Source organism: Bombus bifarius, unplaced genomic scaffold, assembly GCF_011952205.1.
Source record: "Bombus bifarius isolate JDL3187 unplaced genomic scaffold, Bbif_JDL3187 scf7180000008148, whole genome shotgun sequence".
NCBI lineage: Eukaryota > Metazoa > Arthropoda > Insecta > Hymenoptera > Apidae > Bombus > Bombus bifarius.
Window position 1 is genome coordinate 784499 of NW_022884475.1, and position 25289 is coordinate 809787.

The following is a 25289-nucleotide window of genomic DNA, read 5'->3' on the forward strand; positions in this document are numbered from 1 at the left end:
CTTATCTATTATTATTCGTATTTATTGTAGAAAAACTTTGGTATAATGAAAAAGTCTTTCTTTAGATTTAATTGTGAAGTGGATAAGTATAAAGATGTAGAGGAACTCTGTTTATAAGCTCCACTTATTGGGATGAAATTTTTATTGGTCCGATTAAACAGATCCTCTTAGCTAAAAGCTCGTATTATATGAACAAAAAATCATAGGCAGAAGAGAGAACCGGTGAACTTTTGATGTTTGTGTAAATTCCACGAAAAAGTTCAAAGAAATGAAATTCTACTAAATGTATTTTTTATTTTAACATACATATTCTTATTCGTAAGTAGACAAGTGTAAAAAAACAATTCATTGCTAATGTAAAAAAATGTAATTGCGTTATTTATTATTTATTATTGACGAGATCTTTACATTACGAGATCTTTTTATAATTTTATCTTACTCTTTAGATGTATTCTGATACTTACAAATGGGGATGTATTAGGTTGTCCCAAAAGTTTCTTTCGTTTTACAAGGAAATAATAGACGTACGATGTTTTTTGTTTTATATTAGTTTATTGAATTATGCACGAACATACCTAATTCAATACAATAATATAAAATAAAAATTGTTGTTCATCTATTATCACTTTATGAAACGAAAGAAACTTTTCGGTCAACCCAATATTTTCTAGCTAAGCAGCAAGTCGTTTATCCAATTAAGAGTCTGGTTGCATAATGGTTAGTTAGGATTCTACATTATTTACAATAATTACGATTACATCGGTCATTTGAATTCATTTTAGCAACTTCTTTCTGACAGTAATTTAAGGAGCTCGTTGAAGATCCTCTTCTTTTCTGCTCAGACACCAACGATTTACAACATCCGCAGGCGCGATAACGCGAAATTACATCTTGTGTACGGTTGACGCATGGCGTGCGTCTATTTTCTCGGTGCGCTGGGCTTAATTGTAAATTTGCCTTTGGAGCGACGCGCTAAATCTAGCAGATAAGTGCGCCTATCTACCGCGACACGTCGTTTACCCCCTTTGAAATACAACTGTTCGAGGAAAATTTAGTTCAACGCCCGTTTCGCAACCGTCCGTTTCATAAACGTTTCAATTAAAAGTAAAGCATCGAGGCAGCGCATGCGGGTCACGATAATTTAATGCGACGATGAAAGTCCGCGGCGAGTGTGTGACTGTGGATTTTCAAATGAAACGTGCCTGTTATCGCACAATTGGTTTCTTCTTTTGTTTCCTTTTCCTTTTTTCTTCCTTTTTGCTACTCCGATGTAGAATATCTACATTATATTTATAGAATCATTAAAGCGAACAAACGTTCGAAAGATATACATTCAAGTTTATAAATTAAACATACAAGATTTAATGAGTTAATCTTTGACGCATTCAAGGCTAAATTCTTAATATAAAATAATCCCTAGAAGCTGGAATCTTTTTTTATTTATATCGAAGGACAAAGTAAATGATACAGCTGGAGCGTCATTAGCTGTTCTATTGTATTTATCTCTGTCTATTCCTTTACGAATCTGTTTTGCTTATTCTAATTCACTAATCCAGTGTGGATCTCGCTAATTATTCTAACGATGGAAGTTTTGTGTGTATGTTTATTACGAGTGACAGAATTTCAAACGTTGGAGACGCGAAAGAGGAGTGTTTGCACTGAGTGCTTGAGATTAGGGGCGAAAAGCAGTGGATGGCCACCTAAGGTTAGGGGTGAACGTGACCCAATATTCCCTGAGATTGTCTACCACGTTTGCCTGGATTAAACAGGAGAGATAGAGAAATCGAGACCAAGGTGAAGTGCACGGTCGTAAGGATATCGTCCATATTATATATCGTGCAGAAGTTTTAAATCAATTCTTTTAACGGTAAATAAATATACTTTGACGAATTTCTAAGTGTTTTCTTCGTGATGTTGCTCGTTTATGGTTTTGAAGCTCAATTTTGAAAATAAAACGTTGTTATATGGAAACTTCAACTGCTTCTTATTTTGATCAGAAATTTTGTTATTAAAACAAATTATAATTATCGATAGGATTTATCTTGAGACAATACGTTTATAATACGACGAAGTAATATTATATTTCCGAACTACTACACAGAATTTAGCACAGAATAACTGTTATAACGTAAGAAACTTCCAGTTGTTCCTTCTGAAATTCAATTCGCAAATTGCTATCGCTAGTTTTACTGCTTGCATGATCCGCCCATAATCTAAAAGTGTGATGAAAAACGTCACTCAACTTGCACGTTGACGCACTTTCGCGAAAGTTTGCGAGCGTGTTATTTCTCGGATCAGCCTCGAAGGATTAAACCTGCCGGCGTGCTGAAGAAAGATGTCAGAGATGGAAGGAGAGGGTGGAATACTTGCAACGAACGCAACGCGCTCATTGCCTCTTGTTCGAAGTACTATATCGTGGAATTACGTCGTTGGCTTAGTATAATAATAAATTTGATTCACGACGCGCTAACGCCACTACTTCTGTCAAATTACCAGATTTGCTTTATATTCGCGCAATATAATTCGCGAAGCATATTTACCATATATACATAATCATTTGGTCTTATTTATTGAATAGACTCTTATACAACGGCTGCAAAACTCCATTAAATTTCGTATTAATTACTTTCATATGAAGGCACAGGTGAAAACCATGGTAAGTCTCTCCTCTCAGTCTCTCGTAGACGAGCAATTTTAAAATTCAAAGTAGATACATGTCTTTGTCGTCCTTTTAATATTAAAATAATATTAATGACTAATTATGCAGACTACGTTATTAATTTTTTTACAGAACATCATAAGTTTTTTCAATAGGTATATATTCTCAGATCATTCGAACTTTTCAACTATTTTATATCAATGTACTTCGTGGTTAAAGTACTATACTATGAAAGCTTAATAGAAAAATACTTCGTTGAAAAATAAGGATACGTTACGACGATGCTTTTCGCGGGTACTGTATCTGCGATTTAAGCGACGAAAAAGCGCCCGTGTTTCATTCACGGGGGAAGATAATGCAGCGCGCGAGGTTCACTTGAAAATCATACAATAAAGCAGAGTATAATGGGGAGAGAATGGCAGTGGCTGACGGTGCTCGAAAGGAAATTTAAGATTACTTTCTATGGATTACGATTAATGTTGAAAAGACAGTTACGAAGTGGACGTGGAACAATGAAGATCGAGAGGCGAAGAGAAAAAGGAAGGAAAAACAGTGAAACGGATTCCAGAGGGGAAAAAGACGAGATTCTCGTTGAAACGCGCAGAAATGAAAGGTCGAAGAAATGAAAACGAACGAGATGAAAGTGGACGCGGAAGACATTCTGTCGCAGAATTCCATCTTTCGCCTCTCCTGGAAAGCTGTTAAAATTCATGCAAATTTCACGAGCCGGCTAAATGCACCCGCCAGATTAGCAGTACGCTCGAATAAGCGTCAGCTTATATGCTGAACTGGGCGTTCTTCAGTACCTCGAAGATTATTGTCGAAACTCTCTCGCTCCGCTACTTTGGGATCAGAAACTTTTAAACTTCCTACATTAGGATTTGCCTATGAGTAACGCGACCAGACTTTCTCCTTACGTACGTCTGACCGTGGACGAAAATTTCTGCTTGCAATATTCCTCGGAAAATCGATAACGATAACTAATAATCACTTGCAAGAGTATTGGATTCGCGATAGTAGGTGTTCTGTTAGTTCTATGAGATTATCTATGCTTCAAATAGTGATTATGATGTTTCGAATTTTTTAATTGTTGTAACGAAGACAATGAAGACAAATGATAAAAGATAACAGGTAACATAACATAAGCTTGATACACGAGGTCATTAAATGCTAAATCGATGATGTAGCCTCTTCAAAGTGAAATATGATGTAGTTTATTTAAAGTTCGGGGGGGGGGGTTAGGTTGGATTCGAAATTATTTAAAAAATACGATCCTTTAAATTTTTCAATCTTTACCCACCGGTTTTCACTCTAATTTTTACTGTTATCACGGAATTTTGTCAAGATATTGATAATTAAAGAGTGTTTGTATCAAACACTGTAATTAGCAGAAAATGAGTTTTTCAGGAAGAAAAAAGAACTTATGTACCAATGTAGTTCAAATCCATGAAAAAGAAAAGTATATCTATACAGAACCCTGTATGTGTCACTTTTCAGCTGTAAAGACAATGTTGCACTGATTTAGATAGATGGCATAGGCAAAAACCAAGAAACGATTAACTAATGTTTATTAGCACTTACATTTTTCTTATGTCGCCATCTTTTAGCATTATTAATAACTATTCAGAAAGGGAAATTGCACTTAAATTCTATACCGCGATGTTGTTATTTATATGTAGACATTTTCCAATAGAAAATCGAAATTTTTCAATTTTGGCATTTACATTGTTTCCTATAAGCGCGCTTCAATTGCACTTAGCTCATAAAAACTGAAACATTTCTCTAAACGTTCCGAAACAGTCTTATGCTCTCACAATTGGTTGGTATTCTAGTTTGGTTCGTAAATGAATGTCTGAGAAAACATTTGAATTGGAATGGAAGTGATGTGTGTGTGCGTGACGAAAGAAGGTCAAGGGGATCATTAAAGTGTCACACGCAAAAATCATTGGTTGCGGGGTCAAGGTGCTATGCACACTTCGAACTTCAAGTTCGCACTTAGAACTTCGAGGAAAGTTCAAAAATTAAATTTCCACCTAGCATTTCGACGATCGAATTTCAACTTCTAACTTATAGCAACTTATTCCGAAGTGAAGTTTCACTTACCTTGGTTATTTCCTTTATTGTTCCGATCATTAGGGCTATAAAAATGGATCCAATTTTTGTCGAGCTCGTTTAGCAAAAGTTCCGAGTCCGTTTCCAATAAAACCGATTCCCATACAACTTGTATACATTGTATCGCGTTAGTTTTAACTCGAACGGAGCTCTTCCTATAGTTTCACGATCTCGAGAAGTACCGTGGGACATTCGTGGCTCTTCACCCTCCTTGAACTTGCTCTTATACCGGTGAACATCCGGAGGACCGAACTATAGTCGACGTTGGCGGCAATTCGCGACAAAGAGAATTATCCTTAATTCCGCGCAGTCGATAACACCGTTTTGCGAGAAGTTCTCGAACTCCTGTCGAACTTTGTTCCGTGCAAGTTGCCCACCTTTCTACACTCAACCTGTTTCTATCCTTTGTCTCCACGCGACATTGTTGTCCACCGACAATATCTACACGAATTTTCCATCTAAACGGATTAACACGTTCACCGCGTACGGCGCGCATTCGAGTCGACGCATATACATGTCGAAGATAACCAGTCGCCGAACGTAGCCGCGATCACGGGATGAACGTTTTTACCTAATAGAGATACAGAGTAATTGTATACCTCTCCTTAAAAAGAAATAGTTGTAGCGACACTCGACAGTAAGCATTCCAACGGTTTCTGCCCCGTGGCTCGCCACACACAGACCCTATTCTTCGGGTAAGATGATTACTAGATGTCGACGCATCTCCACAGTACATGTTCAGCTAACCTGAGGACCTGTTACAAATCTTAAGATTTAGTTAACTAAAGTCCTTCAAACAGACAAACAGTCTTTGTCCCAACTACGGGAAAAAATAGGGGAAATCTATTTTTCTCACGAACGACGCTTCCAGCTAGCAACTTTCTCCCTCAAGGGCGGCTAGCATCCTTCTCTAACCACCAACTTGGAAGTTGACCAATTAACAACAACGTCAATTTCCCTCACTTTCCGAACGAAGGCATCTCTCTACGAATCCGATGATCTCGTGTCCTTAGACACACCCCATCATAGTTTTCCTCTACAGCATCATCGCGACGGAAAGTCATTCTCTCGTGAGGTCTCATTAGCGAGTTACATAGCGTCTTTACGCTCGGTGAATATTTTACGTTTTAACAAAGACCTAGTTTAGTAATACTTGCATCGTAGACAAGTAAATCGAGTTCAACTTAGACTTTGGAGGAAAGTACATTTGTTATCCCGTTGACCGTGGATTCGTTTTCGACCCTAAGACCATTGTCATTAGTGTCTAATCACCGCGGTTACTTGTCAATTCTGCAGTATCCACACTTGTACTAATAATCATATTTGTACTAGTAAATATTTTCTCTATCGTATAACAACAATATCTAAACCAAATGAAGATTCGTTACACGCCCCTGACCGTAATCATAATGTGAACCCGACATACATATCTACGAGTTATAGTTCATATACAGTATCATAAATGTGGCGCGTAAATTAAGAATCCCGAAATTCGGAAATAGTATTTCATAATAATTGGTACATACTAAACGCGTATTTAAAGTTTTACGATATAACGACAGGTATTGTGCAATGACTTTTTGTTTTTTTTTATTAGCATATAGCATCGTAGGAGATGAAAATCGGATCTGTAGTGAACGTGTTAATTCCGTCCAGATCATTCGCGTCATTCACTGAAATCTTCGTTCGTTTCTTTGTAAGAAAATCGAACGAATTCAGAATCGAACGTTCGCGTAAATAGGACGAGCAGATTGAAATGAGACGCTTGTTAGTCTTACCCCTTACACGAGACGAACTTTCGAGCAATTAATTTCATCGCGCGCTTCGTTAAAATTTTTCCAGCCGGTTCCACGACGTAAAATTGATCCAAAAGGGGAATATTTAAAGAGATACTCATCGTTCTGACATTCATTGCAAGTATGCACGATTGTATAAGTGTATTATTGCGCGTGCACATTTATGAATACAGACCTGATGATATCAATAATCTACAGCACTGAATAAGTTGAAAAAGCGAATAGTGTTACGTGCGACGTCCTTCATTGTCTGACCGTCAAGGCTCAAGCACCATTAGACAGACCCTGAATAAACCTAAGGCCCCACCATAAACCGAATCTTATTAGCTTGCAGGAACCTTTAATCCTGCAAGTATTTTCGGTTTATAGCTGGTACTTAAAACAGTCCTTAGGTCTATTGCACGTTCTTATAAATTACGGAGAAACAGGTAGTCACCTAATGGGAAAAACGAATAATTGTCTAACGGAAAAGCTGATTTTTCCCATAAACAATGTCGCCCATGAGCCACGTTGGTAGGAGCCTTCTTCTTCTATCTTCATTCCTAACGTTGGTCATAACCAATCGGCATCGCGGATAGTTACCCTCACTTTCCTGATGAAAAGTGTGAGCAACGAATCCACCTTCTTCGTTCAAAGCTTTCCTCTGTAATCACATAAGAACGAACTTCACTTCTTCTACGACATCAGGAGGGTCAATTCAACTTCTTCTACTTGCGCTCTAAGACTTGTTCCACAGTAACATTCAAGTAACAGTTAAAGCTCATCAGTGAGTCTATCAACTCGAGTCAGAGGACAGTGCAAGGAACAGCAGGAGTCAGAACTCAGAATCTATAAGTCGAAGACAGTCATTCGACAGAAGATACATCATCACCATCGTCAACACGAAAGGAGTCTCAGGTCGTACTCGTTCGTAGTTGTCACTACACATACGCAATCTTGTATTACATTGAAGTTGTTGGATCATTCAAATATATAATAACCTGTTAATAGCAGCGTTATATTCAATCAACCACCCTTATTATCCCGAAGAAATAAGGAATCGAACGATTCGTGGCGTCGATTAGTCAAATCGTAACGAAAATTTACGGCTTCTGTTGGCGGCGCGCTTCTTCGAGATCACGTCTCCCCGCGAACGTTCTGAAGTTCAAATAGTGAATATAATATTCACAAATTTTATGTTGCGTTTAAATTTTCTTCCATATGATGATATTTAAGATATAAAATTTGAATCTTTGTCGTTGAATGTTTATGCTTTTATAAGAGATTTAGAGATACAAAAATGCGCAGAATGCACGCGCTACTAAAAATTATATAAGATATCCAAAGTATAGTATAAGTTATAATATTTACAGGATGAAACAAACCTCTGCTTAGATTCTTCTGTTTCTTTAATTGTACTCATTAAAGCATGTACTTGCGCAAACATCCATAGTCTAATGATCGTAAAAAAATAATTCACTGGTGCCAATTATACAATGCAAAGTTACGAGCGCGAAATTATTACGAAGAACCCTTCATTACAGCAATAAAGGGTAGTACACGTGCAGTCATCGAACGCACTGGTGAAATCGATTCTCGTTCACCAGCAAATAGATTAAAAGCACGCGACGATAAAAGTTTCACACTCGATTCGTCGACGTATCTTTGATTTTCTTTTTTGATGATTTTCTCTTTTTAGTCCTTTTATCCTTCTTTCTCCTTTTTATTCGTCAAATGGTCATCGAGCAAACCGAGAGACAATAATAGAACAAATAAATTCGTTCCTATCGGAATAAACGCGGCCGTTGCAAATTGAAAAATGACAATTTGTTTTAATTAACGTGTCGATGCGTTCTCATTAATTCAACGGGCACTACGCCGCTGCTCCGCCCGTGATTTTCGCTTTATTTATTGAAATTAAAACCGTGGCTTTCATTAAATATCGAGAAATCACGGTCCGTCATTTTCTAGCTGGCTGCGAATGCACCCTGGAATTCATTTCATCCACGCTATGGAGCGAATCAAGATCGAATTCGAGATGGTTTCAGTCGTTTGATGGGAACGGTTTGCCATTGGTATTTGGCTGTTTTGAATTGGTAAACTAATCGTGAAGCACTTGTGGACGTGGATCTTGAAATTGCATTAGTAGGTACGCTTCCGCCCGGGATTAATAAATCAACCGACACTTATTTATTTTTTAAACAAAATGGTTTTTTAGAATGTGAATACGACTTTCTAGATTGATTTCGTTCGTCTATAAGTAAAACTCCATTTATATAAATTCTATTTATTCAAGCATCCGATTAAATGAATTCTTCCGTGTTGAAACCGATCTTTTAAACGTGAACTACTAAATCAATCACGAATCAGTGCACTCCTATTATACGAACTCGAATACATACGAATTATTTGTTGCCCAAAAAGCTCATATAAGTTTTGGATTTGTGGGGTTTTATTATATCGAGTGGAATTGCAATACGCAAGACTTTATACTATAAAATAACCTATATTATGTTATAAAGTATTATCTACGTGGATTAATAAAGTATCAATTAGCATTTACTTTAAACGTTGAAATTACATATTGCGAAAGATACGCGTATACGTTTTAGCAATTATTTTGTCCAAAGGCAAGTGTCAGATAACGTATGGACGGGAATGTAATTCAAGTTGCAATTTCCAAGGACTGGATCAGTGATTTTCAACTGTTCTCGACTCGTCGCACACATATATTAATCACTAAAATTCTACGGCTCACGGAAAAGGAAAAGGAAAAGGAAAAGAGGTCAGTGCCTCTGATTGAAAGATTAAGTACTGCACGTTTTAAAAATTCCTGCGGCATACGGATGGAATGTTACAAGTCTGGATTTATGGTTTTGAGAGATCTCAGGCAGAGGAAATTGGCTTCTAGATATACTTGGAATTTTTATTTTTACTTTTATGACTCTTTCGTATAATCGCTCTCATAAATATTGGAACACCTACGAAAACCAAAATAAACGAAAGAATTTATTCAGAACTTATTGAAAACTCTGAAATTATTATTTCGTTTGGAACTTTGAAGTATGAGGAATCTAAACACGGTGTCACAAAATACAGGATTGACTTTAGACATGGAAACGACGAGAAGTTTTTTAGAAACACATTGACATTTGTATTTTCATAGGTTCTATTTTATAATACTACTTTTACATTATTCATTTGGGTTATTTATCTGGAACTTCAAATATACTGGTGTATCTTGCTATCTAATATAAAAATCCAAAACCTAAAAATCGTTTCAGGTTAATCAATACACAACCTATCTTTTTTAAGTGTTGAAAGAAGTGGGTCGAATCTAGATTTAGTTTCGGATCGATATCTGCTTTTTATTATTCATAATATCATAGTCGAGAGTATTTTAATATTTTCACGAATATATATTCAATGAAATTATAATTATCAACTGAATACTGATGCGGCAAAATGAAAATTCTTGAATAGTTTCTTTTTGAAACAGAAAGAAAGAAAATTTAAACTCCGTCCAAAAAAGAAAAACACTAACATATCACCGCAATTGAGAACAATTTACATGATGTTCATACACTTTCAATAACCCGACAAAAATCTGTTCTGACGAAAAATTGTCAACAAATTCTTATTTAATAAAAAATCAGAGTCATTCTTGTTTTGTTAAAATAGCACCATACAATTCTTCCTATACGATATCGCAGATAACGTCGAGAGAAATTCATCAGCAAAATCGGATTAATTTTCCTTACTTTTTAATAAATAGTCCATACCATTTTCTTTTGTTTTAAACCACACTTTTACATTTTGCTTCTTTAAAATAGCTCGATACGATTCTTTCTGTCAAGTACTGTAGGCAATGTCAAGACAAATATCAGATTAGATTTTCTTATTTTCTAATAACTCGCGCCACTAATACGATCCTCTTAAAATCTATCGTGAATTTGTATGTACAACCAAGAGAAAGTTTCAATTGTTTCAAGATACAGTTGAAATTAATGTACTGTTTCTTCAATTCTCTAGATTCCTTTCCTATCCTATTCTACTATACTATATCAAACCACTCGACTCGGTTCGATCGCGAGCCAATCGACGATAGTCCGCGATTTCGACGCAGTCGAGAGTGGCCCTTAGATTGCTTCTTTTCGAGATGTTGAAGCAGGACGATTGTAGCAATTAGTGCTTAATTGCCGCTGCTTCGAGGCCACTGAAAACGGTGGCCAGGATAGTCCTTGAACCATTTCCTTGCTCTTCAAACAAGGCAGCTGGTTTTCCTTCGATTTATCATGCACAATATAGACGGCTATACGATCTTGTCCGAAGGAACGGAACAGGGGAAGACACGACGTTAATCCGACCACTGAAAATTTAATAAGCCCTGTGTCGTCGGTTGCAACGTTTGGTTTCAGTGAAATAATTTTGCGGTGAAGATGGCGACTCGTCGTTTTAATTCCTGTTCTCGAGGACGGCCGGCCGAGGACATTCTGAATTTAAGCTACGGTTTAATCATTGCTTCGAGACAAGGGGCTGATTGAATATCGAATTAACATGTCCCCTGATAATTTCGAGGGCGAGGAACTTTCCAGATATTTTTAATTAGATTAGCTTTCGTTGGCTTCCGAAAATGATTTTCCCTTGAATCTTTCAACTAATTTTGTATCATTTGTTATTCATTTATCGTTCCAATTGTGCGTGCAAATGAATGAATGTTGTAAAAATTCGAAAGATGAATACACGAATTATCTAGTAGTCATTCCTTCGATAAAATAATAGGTACATCTGAGATGATAATAGATTCAACAAATGATCGATCCGCTATTTTTGCAGAAATTCAATGTTTTTCAAATATTCCATGATTTTTCTTATTTTAAAATACATCATTCTGATAATGGTAATAATACAATATGATACAATACAATACAATACAATACAATACAATACAATACAATACAATACAATATAATATAATATAATATAATATAATATAATATAATATAATATAATATAATATAATATAATATAATATAATATAATATAATATAATATAATATAATATAATAAAAATAATATAATATAATATAATATAATATAATATAATATAATATAATATAATATAATATAATATAATATAATATAATATAATATAATATAATATAATATAATATAATATAATATAATATAATATAATATAATATATAATATAATATAATATAATATAATATAATATAATATAATATAATATAATATAATATAATATAATATAATATAATATAATATAATATAATATAATATAATATAATATAATACAATATAATACAATACAATATAATACAATACAATATAATACAATACAATATAATACAATACAATATAATATAATATAATATAATATAATATAATACAATATAATATAATACAATACAATATAATACAATATAATATAATACAATACAATACAATATAATACAATATAATATATAATATAATATAATATAATACAATACAATATAATATAATACAATATAATATAATACAATATAATATAATACAATACAATATAATACAATACAATATAATACAATATAATATAATACAATACAATATAATACAATACAATACAATACAATACAATATAATACAATATAATATATAATATAATATAATATAATAATATTATAATAATCTGTGCTAATAAATAGTTTGTATATATTAAAGGCAGAATATTAACGTTAATCATCCCACGTCGAAGAAACTTTATTTCGTCGCCAATTCGTTAAAATTTTTATATTTCTATAATGAGTATCTCGATGAGAATCGGATCCTGTTTTACGCGAGTTTTCCTAACTCGTTTCGTGGCAATTAACGAAAACTTGATCATCCAAACATGCTAAGATTCAACGTTTACAGCGATTCGAAGTCGGCTCGCGAACTTGTGAGCTGTCGAAGCCGGAAGTTCGCCACTTTGCATTTTGCACCGACGCAGCGTCGAAGTTACGAACGAATTGGTTTGTTGAGGGTTGTTTACGAATCAAGAAGAGTATAAATCAACCTTTAATATCAACAACAGTTAATTTACCATTGAAGTAATGAAATATTTGCTTCTTTGCCTGAGAAAGACCAAGTCTCAAAATATCTTGCGAGTTTTTTCTTCTTTCTCTTCAGCCTTACTAACGATTTAGTTTCTCGTTCGTTGAGATTCTTGACCTTTATAGACTGCTGAATGCGCCACAGATCCAAAGAAAGATTGACAGAGTAAGGAATTATTTTACAATTGTTTACGATGTATATAAAAGAAATTGTTATAGACATTTAATTCAACTATTTGAAAGGAATATTTGTTATTGTCATTGTCATTCTGGAAACTTTTCAATCTGGCCCTCGTAAGTTGAAGTTAGCAATAGCGAGGTGGAAATTTTAAGAGATCTTTCAATTTTTCAGTCTTAAATCATTCAGTGCATAACGTATTGTATTAATTGTTTCCTATAGAAAATTACGTTTAACAGAACAGTCTTCTTTAGAAATTTATTTCGTTCCAGAGTTGAATTCGACGTCTCCGTCGACAGGCGAACTGGGTGAATTAGTCGAAGACGTCGAGAACGACGAATTAACCAAGGACACAGACGACGATGAAGATGCTGTCGAGGATATCCTTTACATGCGTGGCGCATCATTCACGATACACCTGGACCCGCCGCCAGAAAATTCAACTACAAATTCCACGAAAATCAGCGAGGAAACTGGCGCTGCTCTCGATCGAGTCGAGCTACGAGCCACGTCTCAGGTTAGCGATAAACTTTTCTCAGAGGCGTATAATACGATACAACACAATGAAGCTTGAAATTGTTTCGGAAATTCATAAATTAGCTTATGCAACAAACTGATTGATATAAATCGATTAATTAATAAGTGATAATATTGATATTATATTATTTGTTAAGTTAATAAAAACATCCCTTATCCGATTCAAAACGTTATCTGCGGCCAGATTAACATTATCGAATTAGAATCTGCTTTACTACCTGATTTCATCAGTTAACTATCACAGAATATTCACAAAAGTTCAGTATGGTATTTAACCATGTTTTATATATTTTTAAAAATATTGTGTTATTCCAAATGTGTTATTCCAAGTGGTATTTTTGATCAGTCGATGTATTTTATTATATTCCGTACGTTTATTACGCATTTTTGCATAAAACTTCCTAAGAATTGCTGCTTTAAGTTTTACATCAAACGTAGCGATTAAAGAAAAAATCTGTGGCATTGATCAATAGAAAGTGTATCGTTTTACAGGAAGAAAGAAAGACTATTTTATAAACATGTAATATCTTCGAATATTTCCCCCTCACTACAAACTTTTCAAACATCCCTATACAAATAGAGTTTTGCGAATAAAATTTCTATTTTTTGAATTTTGCGTTACGAATCATAAGTCTCGAGATAGAAAAAATTGTTTCCGCCTCGAAATGACAAATCCTGTTTTATCCTCTTTTTTTGTTTTTATTTTTTTTTTATTCTGCTGCGATCTCGTTCCTTGTAACTCTGAATGATCGATCTAACAACCGTCGATGCGCAGTTATCCGAGCGGGATTTGTCCGGAAGCGTTCGAACGCAATTTTGCGATTCGTTGTTTATTATCATTCCTCGTCGGTTCGTCGTATTCATTCCGCGTGTTTCCCTCTTTTTTCGTATTTTTTTATTTTTTTCTTTCTATCTTTATTATTTTATTATTAACTCTAAAACGTAAACGTAGAATATCGCGCGGTTCAAAAGTAATCAGGGTAATTGGAAAATTGGTGCAGCTATTCGCTGGATGTACATATATAGCTGCAGTCCGGAGTTCAGCTCTATAATAGCGAAATGAATCCGTATGTATCCATTCTCGTTGGTTTTTCTGCGATCCACTTGAACCTTTGGGTTACTAAAAACCCTATCCACTGGTTGTTACTCGTCATGGAAATTTTGATTGTAATATTCGATATACACTGGCCGTAACAAGCATTGATACATCATTTATTATTATATTTACATAATTTATATATATTAATTACAGTATTTATATTATTTATTGTAGCATTTGCATGGTAATTAATTACATTCAGATATATTGAATTTCGTATTGTAGTATCGTGGACGAAAGGTCTAAGAAATATCTAAGAACATGTGCGTGGTGGGGCTAAGACAAAAGACAAGGGGTTGATAAGGGACAAAGACGAATTAACCAGTCAGTGTGAGTTGAGAAGTCAGAGAGTGCGAATTGCGTTGTCGCGGGAGTATTGCTAGCGTAGTCGAGAGAGCGTTGGATCCGTGGTGACGAAAGTAGCAAATTAACTATCTAGTTGTTTTAATTATAATACGTTATTGTGATTAGTTCATGTTAAATAACTATCGTTTTCTGTTTAACCAATATCTGTTTAATCCATTAATTGTTAACAAACTAATTGTAGTAAAGATCCTACGGTATTATGTATTACTATACTTTCGTATGACTACAAAAGTCTAATACTCTCAAAATCAAACGTAGAACGAGATAGAAAAATGCTTCGTTGGAAAATAAGGACGTGTATGAATGCTTTCTATAACCATTGTATATATGCAGACTTGTTCACATCAGATGTTTGATGAATTTGAGGACAGTGTTCTTACATTCCATTATTTTGTATAGTTAATAGAAGCTTAATAAGACGAATATACTCGGGTTCCAAACAGATATAAAGTTATATACCAGGAAAACTTCTCTACTGGAATATTGACATTACGCCAAACATATCAGTTACGTATGGTTAGTCGAATCGACAGATTTGGTTTCCTCGCTCGCGAAATTGGAACGCCCGATGAATTATTTTCAATTTCGGCACCTGAAACGTCAAAAACGAAAAAAAGGTGTATTTGAATGAAGTTATGAACTTATTAATTATTTATCGTCCGCGATTGCCATTTGGAAGTTTTATTTATTTTAAGCTAGATAATACATCGTTAAAGCAGAGTAAGACATTCCATAAGCTTTACTTTTCTGTGCATCGCAAACAGTCGATAGCAATGTTAATCATAATACATTAATTATGGATAGGGAAATTCAAAGAGAAATAGGAAGTTAAAATATAACACGACTTTTCGAAAGGTAGAGAGAGCTAAAACGCGTTTCATGAGGCTTTCCTTCCCTCATTTCAATTAATCCTCAATAAAATTTCAAAGTCTCTGAAAACTACACTTCTTATCCGCGCCTAATCTCATTTCCCTATGAAAAACAGAGAAAGAAGAGTGGAAACACGGCTGTTTTAAAAAGCCCCGCTCGTTTCCACACAACCCAGACTTCCTCCGGCCTCGTTCACCAGGTCTTCCGGCTAAAAATGTCGCGACGCGTGCAACAGGTTCTCCGTGCACCATCTCCGTTTCGTTTGTGCCATCTCGAATCATTTCTGTTTCCCTCCAAATCTACGCTAACACTAAAGAAACAACTCTCTTCCTCCACTTCCTTTCAAATCTACGTTAGCATCAAAAGAACGAGCAAAGAAGAACCTTTACTTATATTCAAAGCTATGTTAACACCAAAAGATTATGTTTGCCTTTACTTCTTTCCAATCCTATAGTGTACATTAATACGCGAAGGATAATTTTCTTCGTTATATCTCTGCCCTTATTTATTTATATAAAATCACCATATTACTTACTTCGAAAATTTATCTATTTATTCACTCGTTTTAATAATTCTCCATTTTCCTTCAAATCTATTACTGAAACGAGGAAAACAAGCCACTTCTCTACATATGTATTTCCAAAGTTACATTGGAAATCATAGAAAAATCACCTTCTTTCCTACATTGCTGTAAAGTTAACATTTAGAAAACGACTCCTTTCTGTACTTTTTTTCAAATATAAATAGGATAATACCAGACAATTCTTTTTTTTACTTAGTCTAATGGAAATCTACATTAAAAGCAAAAGCTATTATCTTTCTCTCCGCTTCCATTTAGGTTAATCGATAAAAATACCGATATTTCATCAATGTCTCGCAAAGCTATTCCACCCGAGAAAAGAAAATGAATAAAATAATTTCTTACAAATCTAAATCAAATATAGATGCATGTTAATTTATCGAGGAACAATTCATTGTCTATTCAGGGTCCGAATTTGGAACAGAAGCTACCATCCACGATGGAGAGTATAGTGAGCACGGAACCAGCATGTTCACTAGATTGTGGCCCAGCCGGAAACTGCTATATCGAGCAGAACCACGGGGACGACGTCGACCTAATCGACGACGATGACGCAGACGACGTAGACGACGATGCCTCGATGGCCATGGATCTCGAAGGAAACGACGTGGCACCGAGACGGAAGCAAGGATCGTTCAGGCAACGGTGTCAATGCCCCCTTGGCAGAGGTGGAGATCGATGTCAACTCGGTGAGTGATATTTTTCAATTTGAATACAAGCGTACGTCTAATATATGGCGGCTACAAAAAATATTTGTATCTCTACGTATATTATATACATCTACGTATATTATTGCATTTAGTATTGTACGTATAGTACAATAGGAAAAAGAAAGTCTAAAGTTGCTCGAGTTTAAGGAGTTCAAGTTTAGCAAAGTTTAAAATTGCACAGTTGCTATTTGAAAGAACTTGTTTGTGTATATGCATGTATTAGCAACTGCTGTATCAGCTACCTTTCATCATGTTGCTGATTTATTTATTTCGAAATATATATTACATTTATTCGCCGCTCTTGTCAAATATTATTCTGTTTTGTAAAATTATGCTATTCTTCCTACCATTTATATCTCAATTTTGCATTGTCCGCTACTGTACATACTGGTTAATTAAATCCAACTGTAATAAATTTGATATTATTTGGTAGTACTTTCAAAAATTTTACAAATTTTGCGAAAATTGCAAAAATTTGTTATTATGGAAATAATATGTAAAACCTAATTAAAAAATGTTTCACTGAAAGATAAAGGTTTGTACAGATACCTTTCGTCGCCACTGTTTTTACAAGCATGGTTCGCGTTCTGCCTTGTGCTTTTCACTATTTGATACTATATACGTATGATCGAATACGGGGTCGAAAGTATCTCGTGCAGAAGTTCGTTGACATCGAGAGTGCATAGGGCTCTTGGACGAGAGCCAGTGCTCGACTTGAGCGAGAATTCATCAGCGTGTGACACTCGAGAAATCGATCGCCTGGGGATTTCACAGGGGAGCACATTTAATTATCCAACTGGACCTTTCGGTAGGGTTGAAAAGGGGTTCGAAGTTCAGAATACTGGAACGGATACTGTAGCATGCGGTGCTATTCTACTATACAGAATTTAAACGACGGAAAAAATCAATCATTCTTACTTCTGCAAGTAGACCAATCTATTGTAACAAAATCGTGGCAGTCTATAACGATTTTTAGATAAGAAAGGATTATATTTGCCATATGAAAGGCACATTTGGTCAGTACTTTATATTTGACTAAAAGATTTTCATAGCATTTTAAAGGATATTCTTCTATATGATTAAGTAATGAATTAACTAAATAATAATTTCTACGTATAATTATTACATAATCTGTCGTCTATGTATCTAATCATAATTATATCTATAGAAATATCTACATATCTAGAAATAATAATACAGTAATAACAAAAGATAATTTGCCATTTGTCTAATATAGTATTGTTGAGAATTGCGGATCTTAATTGCCGAAATAAAAGTAAAAGAACGCTAAGGTTACACTTAGAATTCATATTAAAATAGTTTTAGATTTATTTAATAAGCGATTCCCAGGATCCTCATCGATATACATTCGCACGCGTCTCAGCACTCTCTTTGTCTCACCATCTTTCATACCACACTGCCAACGGAACAGTTACATTCGTCTGTTTTTCGAGACGCCGCGCACACACATACTTCCACACACTCGTATTCACATACGTGTGTCACTACTACGTGGCCAATCTAGTCTAGCACACAAAATTATACATATCTCAATAAGTATGTGTTCTGACATGTTGCAATTAGGAAATTGAAATTTCTGCATATGGTCCTCGTTTAATATCTAGGGGCTGTTATAATAAAGATATAAAATTAAAGATAATCTTCGATAAAATTATGTTAACGTCATAATTGTCCATTGCTCACCAAAATTGCTTCAATTTCGCGAATAAGCGAAGCGTTAAGAAGCCGTTGATCGGCACACAGGCAGATTTAGAAGACAACTCATCAGAACAGGGAACCGTGTTGCCGCTCTAGTTTGCGGTATGGTGCCACGTGATTTTGCACCAACACACGCGTCTGCGAATTGCAAATTCCGTTCACCAGGCCACTAGGGTTCGTCCGGGTTACAACACTTTGATCTTAGAACCATTACTCCACAGTATCGCTCAACTGCAGCGGGTGACACAATTCAATTCAACGCGAGACCATCGTGCAATTAGAGTTTCACCATGCTAACGCAATTATATGCGCTCGACGTTTAACTTTGTTCTAACGTGCCCTGCCGTGCTGTGAAATGATCGTTAAAAACGATTTTCCAAATGAGCGCGTCCCACATCCTCTGGAAATTTGAAATTTCACTCGCTTTAGAATTGCGCGATGTTTCATTGAAGGTTACATCATGAGGGTTTGCGGGTGTTTTTATCGAATTTTTTATTTTAACTTTAACCCCTTGATGAAGATAACAGAATAAAATGTGACGATGTGTATTAAATCGTTGAGAGTTTCGTGAAAATTATTAGAGGTTAGTAGAAATTGGATAATGTAATGATACTGGATAATGAGATAGTGTAATTGAGTAGAGTGCTTTTTAATGATAATTATTCGGTGAAATTTACGAATATAGTCGAACGTAGTATTATTTAATTGGTTCAGTTTATAAAATGCGCAAGATGAATTTGTTAAAACCGTTTTCACTTTATTGTTGAGACATTTCTGCACTATCGATGATCGATGATCTTTGTTTCACGGGAAATGCTGATACCACAGCAAGCATTTTTGTTTCCCACGATGCGACATTTTTGTTAGCGCGGTTCCGGTGAAAGGTCTGTGAGTATACCTTCGGTTGCGTTCTACCATCGTATCGATGCGGTGATAAACAGTTTTATTTCATCGAATATCGTTATTCTATATTACAATATACACTTTTATTTTACAGCAGAATGATACAAATAAAGGGAAACGTAGATTCGGGAATGAAATTGTAGATCGTAACATATAAATTATACATTTCCATGGAAAATTTTTAGGCGCATGGAGAAAAAAGATACTAGATATAGCGTAGTTATTCAAGTTGATCAAATTCGAGACAAATGCTTCGGGCAAATGACCTCCGCTAGAAATAAAAAAAATAAATAAGAAAGAAGAGGAAAGAAATGAAAGATTAAGATTTCGATAAAAATGTTAAATATATAAACAATTAAAAATATTTCACAGGACACTAATAAGCTCCATCAATTCTATAAATATCTTTTTAGAGCAATTCCCTGGATAAATACGAATGTTATATGTACACCAATTTCCTCTATCAATTCTGTTCGAACCAAATCTCGTTAAACTACCGGGCTACAAATACAAATAAAAAAAGAAAATCATAAACTTTAATTCAACAGATCTAGTCTCAATTCGTCAGAATTCGGGGATGCCTGGCATAATAGCTGGTGAACAATTTATCGGGCACAGAAGTGAAACGAATCGGTGGTTGAATTTCCCACGAACCGGTGAATTCTAGTTTGCTTATCATTTATTTATTTTCCGCGGCGTTTATCGCGAAACTGCGAGATAACCGCCGGGGAACGTATCGGCGAAGTCGAACGAAAAGCCGGATGAAGCTTGAAAGCACGATAATCGACGAGAAGGTAGAGCGAATTCTTGCCATTCCCTCTGACCTAAAACCCACCGCGAACATAAGCAGACGATCCCTCGAATCCTCCAATTCCTGTTTTCCTCTATTACTCGAATAAATAAATAAACACCACGATCCAGTATCTATCGGTGTACTTAGTTTTCCTGATATTTTTTGAACGATTAAGGAAATAGAACGGAGAGACAGAGAGGAGGAAAAAAGAATATTCGGATGCATGGCGTAAACGAATAGTCTTGGTGGTCACGGTGAATCACGTCGAACGAGATTTATTTAACTATTTTGTAGAAACGTCAGGGGAAGAATTTCTCAGCAATGACGATCGATAAGCTGACGAACTAACCGCTATCGTGGAGACACGAAGATTTGTGTGTTCTCGTGTCGTTCATATCGATTCAATGCTTTTGCTGATTTTTGCGATCTACGATCGTTTGTTGATTTGTTGATGATTTTTGTTTGTTGATTTTGTACGTAAGACAATCGCGTATTCTACTTTGCTAGGATTTTTCGTAACATTGCAAATTTGAAGATAGTCTGGTAACGGTAATTAGGAAAAGTTTGTCGTTGATCGTGCTGAAATATATGGAAGATTTATTGCGAATTTTTATGTTTTGATTTTCTGATGATGGGTAGATTAATAAAACTGAATAATTAACAAAAGCCAATTAGTAAAAATTGTTGCTAACATTTTTCCTTACACTCCAGTTGCTCGAACAAAAAATAAAATAACTACCATCGAGTGTTTAAAAAATAATTTCGCGAAACTGCAATAATTCCATTGTAGGCGATAAAACGTGTAACCTCTATGGGGGACCGTTTCAGTCATCGGTGTTCGCGGCGGGCCGAGCGCCGACAATCTTAATTTATTTTCAACAAGCTAATTTATTCTCTTACTAAATATAAAATCGATATTTTAATAACAGTACTAAATACATAAAATCACATTTTCCTATTATTAATTAAGAAAAGTTGACGTAACTGATAAATTTCCCAAAGAAGTACTTGTACATATACGATGAATCATTTGGTTCCAATCAGCGTCAGCTAATATTAACGAGTGGAACTGAGTTTATTGGCCTTTATTGGCTTATTTCGAGCATCGAGCTAGCTCACGTTTACCTAGAGGTTCGAAGTCACGGAACAAGGCCATTCGGATCCCTTGGCGATCCTAGAATTGCTCGTGGCGAAATTCGTTGGAGCCCCAGGCTGATAGAGTTAGTACAGGATTTAATGAAACTACAATTTATTTGCGCTAAACTATTGCAACGACTATACAACCCGTCAGGCAAATATTTGACAAACATTAGTTGAACTTCCACAGCCTGACTTTGGTTTAGAGAATCAAACCCAGTTGTTCTAATAGGTTCTCCCACTTTATCGCTGTTCGATGAGTATACGAGGACAGAAACATATGCAACATCGGAATAAAAATATAGTTTTCATTGGAATTTAAATCTTCTCGTAAATCTATAAAGCTTTGTTATAGATATTGCTGTCGAAAATCTAGCTGGATAAAATGGAATTTACTGAAAATCTATCTACAGCTAGTGTCACAGAAGCCTCCAGTTGCTGCGCTCGAATTGTTTCGCTTTTCTTTACTCCAGTTTGATTTCATTCGAATCGATTTAAATTTTGAGACGATCAATTTTAATGTCGAGCTCTAGTGAAAAAGATATCGTTATTGGAGTATCAAAATTTACGATATATGTATAGATTGTTGCACAAAAATCATGGGACATCTTTTATTTTTATTAAATCGCAATATTTGGTATAATTTTTAAACTGTATGTACGGTTTTAATAGAACTTTATGAATATAGTTAGCATTTTATATATCAGTTACTTTCTTGATCATACGAAGTACCAAATTAAAGGATATCTATCATTTTATTATCACTTGCGTGATTTTCATTTACGATTAATTACAGACATTTGAAATTAAACGATTTATTTCATTCTATCAAATAAATTTATTATTTTTTGGTTTATTTGTTTCTTTCAATTAACGTTCAATGCCTTTTTAAAATGCTATTTCAAAAACTAATTTTCATTTAACAAATAATCATTATTATTTCCTGCAGTAATCTGTTTTCCATTTATTATTCTCACACTTAGCTTTAAATTTCTCTGATGGATAAAATAAAGAACATAACATCACCTGAAATACATTATATATCATATAATAACTGACATTATTTGAAATATATATTTAGAAATCATTATTTCAAATAACTTTTTAACTAACCTCTTCGATGTATCTAATTTCTCCATACATACTGCAGTCGCTATCAATCACAGCATATCGTCGTCTTACCAACAACAGCAAAGTCATAACCACCTGACAGACACATCAAGGGACACGCAGCATTATAACCGAAACATCGTCGAATCACCACGAGGCAGATATCGTCTCGTGCATAATCCCAGAACGAATTGTATCGTTCACCTTAAAACGCGATATCTCGAAATTAACAGAGGCTCAGCGTCTTGGTTGACGAAACAGCTTTCCACTGTACACGAGCTGGCGTAAGCTTGATGCATGAGACGTTTGGATCGCGAATAGTCGAGCGACGACAGGTCGTCGTTCCTTCGGGGATTACGTGAAAGCGGCAGCTTCCATGATTTGGCCTTTATCGCTATCCGGTTTCACGAATTCGCGGCCTCGACCATCCGATTCCACGGCTAGATATTAATCAAACCACGTCGAACAGATCGATTCTGGTTTCTGAAACTTCGTAACTGACAGCTTGAAACTGTAATTTACGTCGCCAACTGTCGATAGCCTCTGCTACTGGGTTAAGTTTTTCAATTTTAGAATTGTTGAACGTGAAAGGGGGTGGACCGCGGATGAGAAGAACAATGTTTTATTGATGGGAGAGATAAATGTTGTTTGGAACGGAGCAGCTTGACGATGGGAAATTTGTTTGTTGAACGATTGTTTGCTATTGTTCATAGGAACTAGTTCTTTCGGTCGAATTTGTAGACTTTCCAAGGGATATGCTTTTTGCTTTATGCTACTTCTTGTATCGTATCGGATGTAATTTTAATCCGTTAACCGAGGAACATAAGCTAACTCGTTACTTGAATTGTTAATCTCTTGGACATAATAATTTTCTCCATATGTCATTTTGCTATAGTTAAAAATAGATTTTATCTATATCTCGAAAAATTAAAACCGATCTAATTAAAATTCTTGTCTTTATTATCTCTTAATTTCCTGGTTATAGAAATTCCCGATTGACGAACGACACAATTAACAAATTAAGTAGTAAAGATACTCTCTCCATATTGGAGACCTTCATTTGTTATTTGTACATAAATGTAATTAACGCTGTTCGAAATGCTTGCCATTATTCCTCACCTTTCGCACTTCAAATCTTCGCAAAATTCCTCAAAAAGTACAGATAAATTACATCTAATGCCAAACTCTTCACATTATTCTCCCTTACGAAAGCACACGTCGTAACGAATATAAAATCCTATCAAACACACCTTAATGCTTACTGCAATACAATCCTCGAAAAGATCGTCTCCTAAGATTCTAATCAGAAAACTGACCAACTTTTCAATCTTCCTTATCGTCGCTTCTTATCAACTTAGAAATCCAGCAAGCATAACTGTGTTGAGCCGAATCTAGCAGTGGTTCTCGTTTCAAAAATCAACCGCAATCTATCCGACTTTCTTGTCTCTTCATAAATACCAGCAAAGCACGTATTCATCTTGGAGACAACAGAGAAGCGGCTAAGGGGAGGACCGTGGACTATCTGTAGCAATTAATCTGCACTATGTACACGCCGCACAGTTCGTGTGGCAGGTGATTTCGGGAGAAGGGAAGGGAGAAGCTTAGCTCGGCCTTCGAACAGAGGGGAGTTGGAGACAGAGATTAAAAAAGATCACCTCGGCGCAACTTTCCTCCTCTTTTGTTCCGTTCTCAACGAGAAGTTAGTCGATCGTCGAGTTACGCAATCTCGACGTCCTTCCCGGTCCCGGAAGCCACTCTCTTTCCACCCCTTTTCATCGCTGTTCGGTATACACGTCGGCTTTTTTCGTCGAATGCCAGGCTTCTCGATGGTTTGTACTTGTTCTCAGGTTTTATCGATACTTCCCTTCGTGGAAATTCGCTGACTACCTCGAGAGGTCACGTAATTGCGCTTCCTCGAATTGGGCGGACAAACCCTTATGTAGTTGGCCGTCACTTCTACTCGATCACTTAGGAGAAACGCGCGGAAACAAATTCCCTTGCTTTTTATAATTCTTTTCGATTACTGATAGCCGTTTGTTTAGTTTTCACCGATTGTTTGACCACGGACCGATTGTCGTTTATCGATTTACAATCTGTAATGAGCGTTTATGGAGATGATGGGGTTCTTTTTTAGTCTGTTTTTCTTTTAACGAGGAAATTATTGGTTGAATGTATGTTGGCCGAATTAATTGAGGATTTATAACACGTCGTTATAAAGTTTAACATTTATATTTCGTTCATGTCATAAATTCAAAGTCTTTGTCAGTCTATTATGTGAAAAAGAATTTGGTACAAATGCTTGTGACAAATAATTGATAGTGAGTTTCAATTATTAAAGGTAAAGCAAGTAGAGAAAACGATATGTGGTCAGATAATCGTCGAATGAAAATGAAAACTACAGTATGTTAAACAATTCTGGAACATAATTCAGGTACGGTTAAGAATAACAAATTTACGTCTCATTGACGTTTATCATTATCAAATCACGTATTATCAAATTGTAGTTTTGTGTCGATACACATTCGATAACTATATCTCAAAAAATTTATCTACATTAATTTTCGATGAAAAATTGTCTCGCAGATTTGCGTACCTTTTCATCAAAACGGCCGATAGACAAATAAAATTCCTCGACTATATGATTCG

General features: G+C 35.3%; 1 protein-coding gene across 3 annotated transcripts in view; it reads left to right on the forward strand.

Annotated features, from left to right (window-relative positions):
- LOC117208630 (pikachurin-like) overlaps positions 1-25289 on the forward strand; it is a 264459-nt gene that overhangs the window by 102496 nt on the left and 136674 nt on the right. For all 3 annotated transcript variants that reach the window (XM_033449890.1, XM_033449888.1, XM_033449891.1), the window contains exons 4-5: positions 13092-13336; positions 16678-16960. In XM_033449890.1, coding sequence (XP_033305781.1) covers positions 13092-13336; positions 16678-16960 — 528 coding nt within the window. The remainder of the gene's footprint in view (positions 1-13091; positions 13337-16677; positions 16961-25289) is intronic.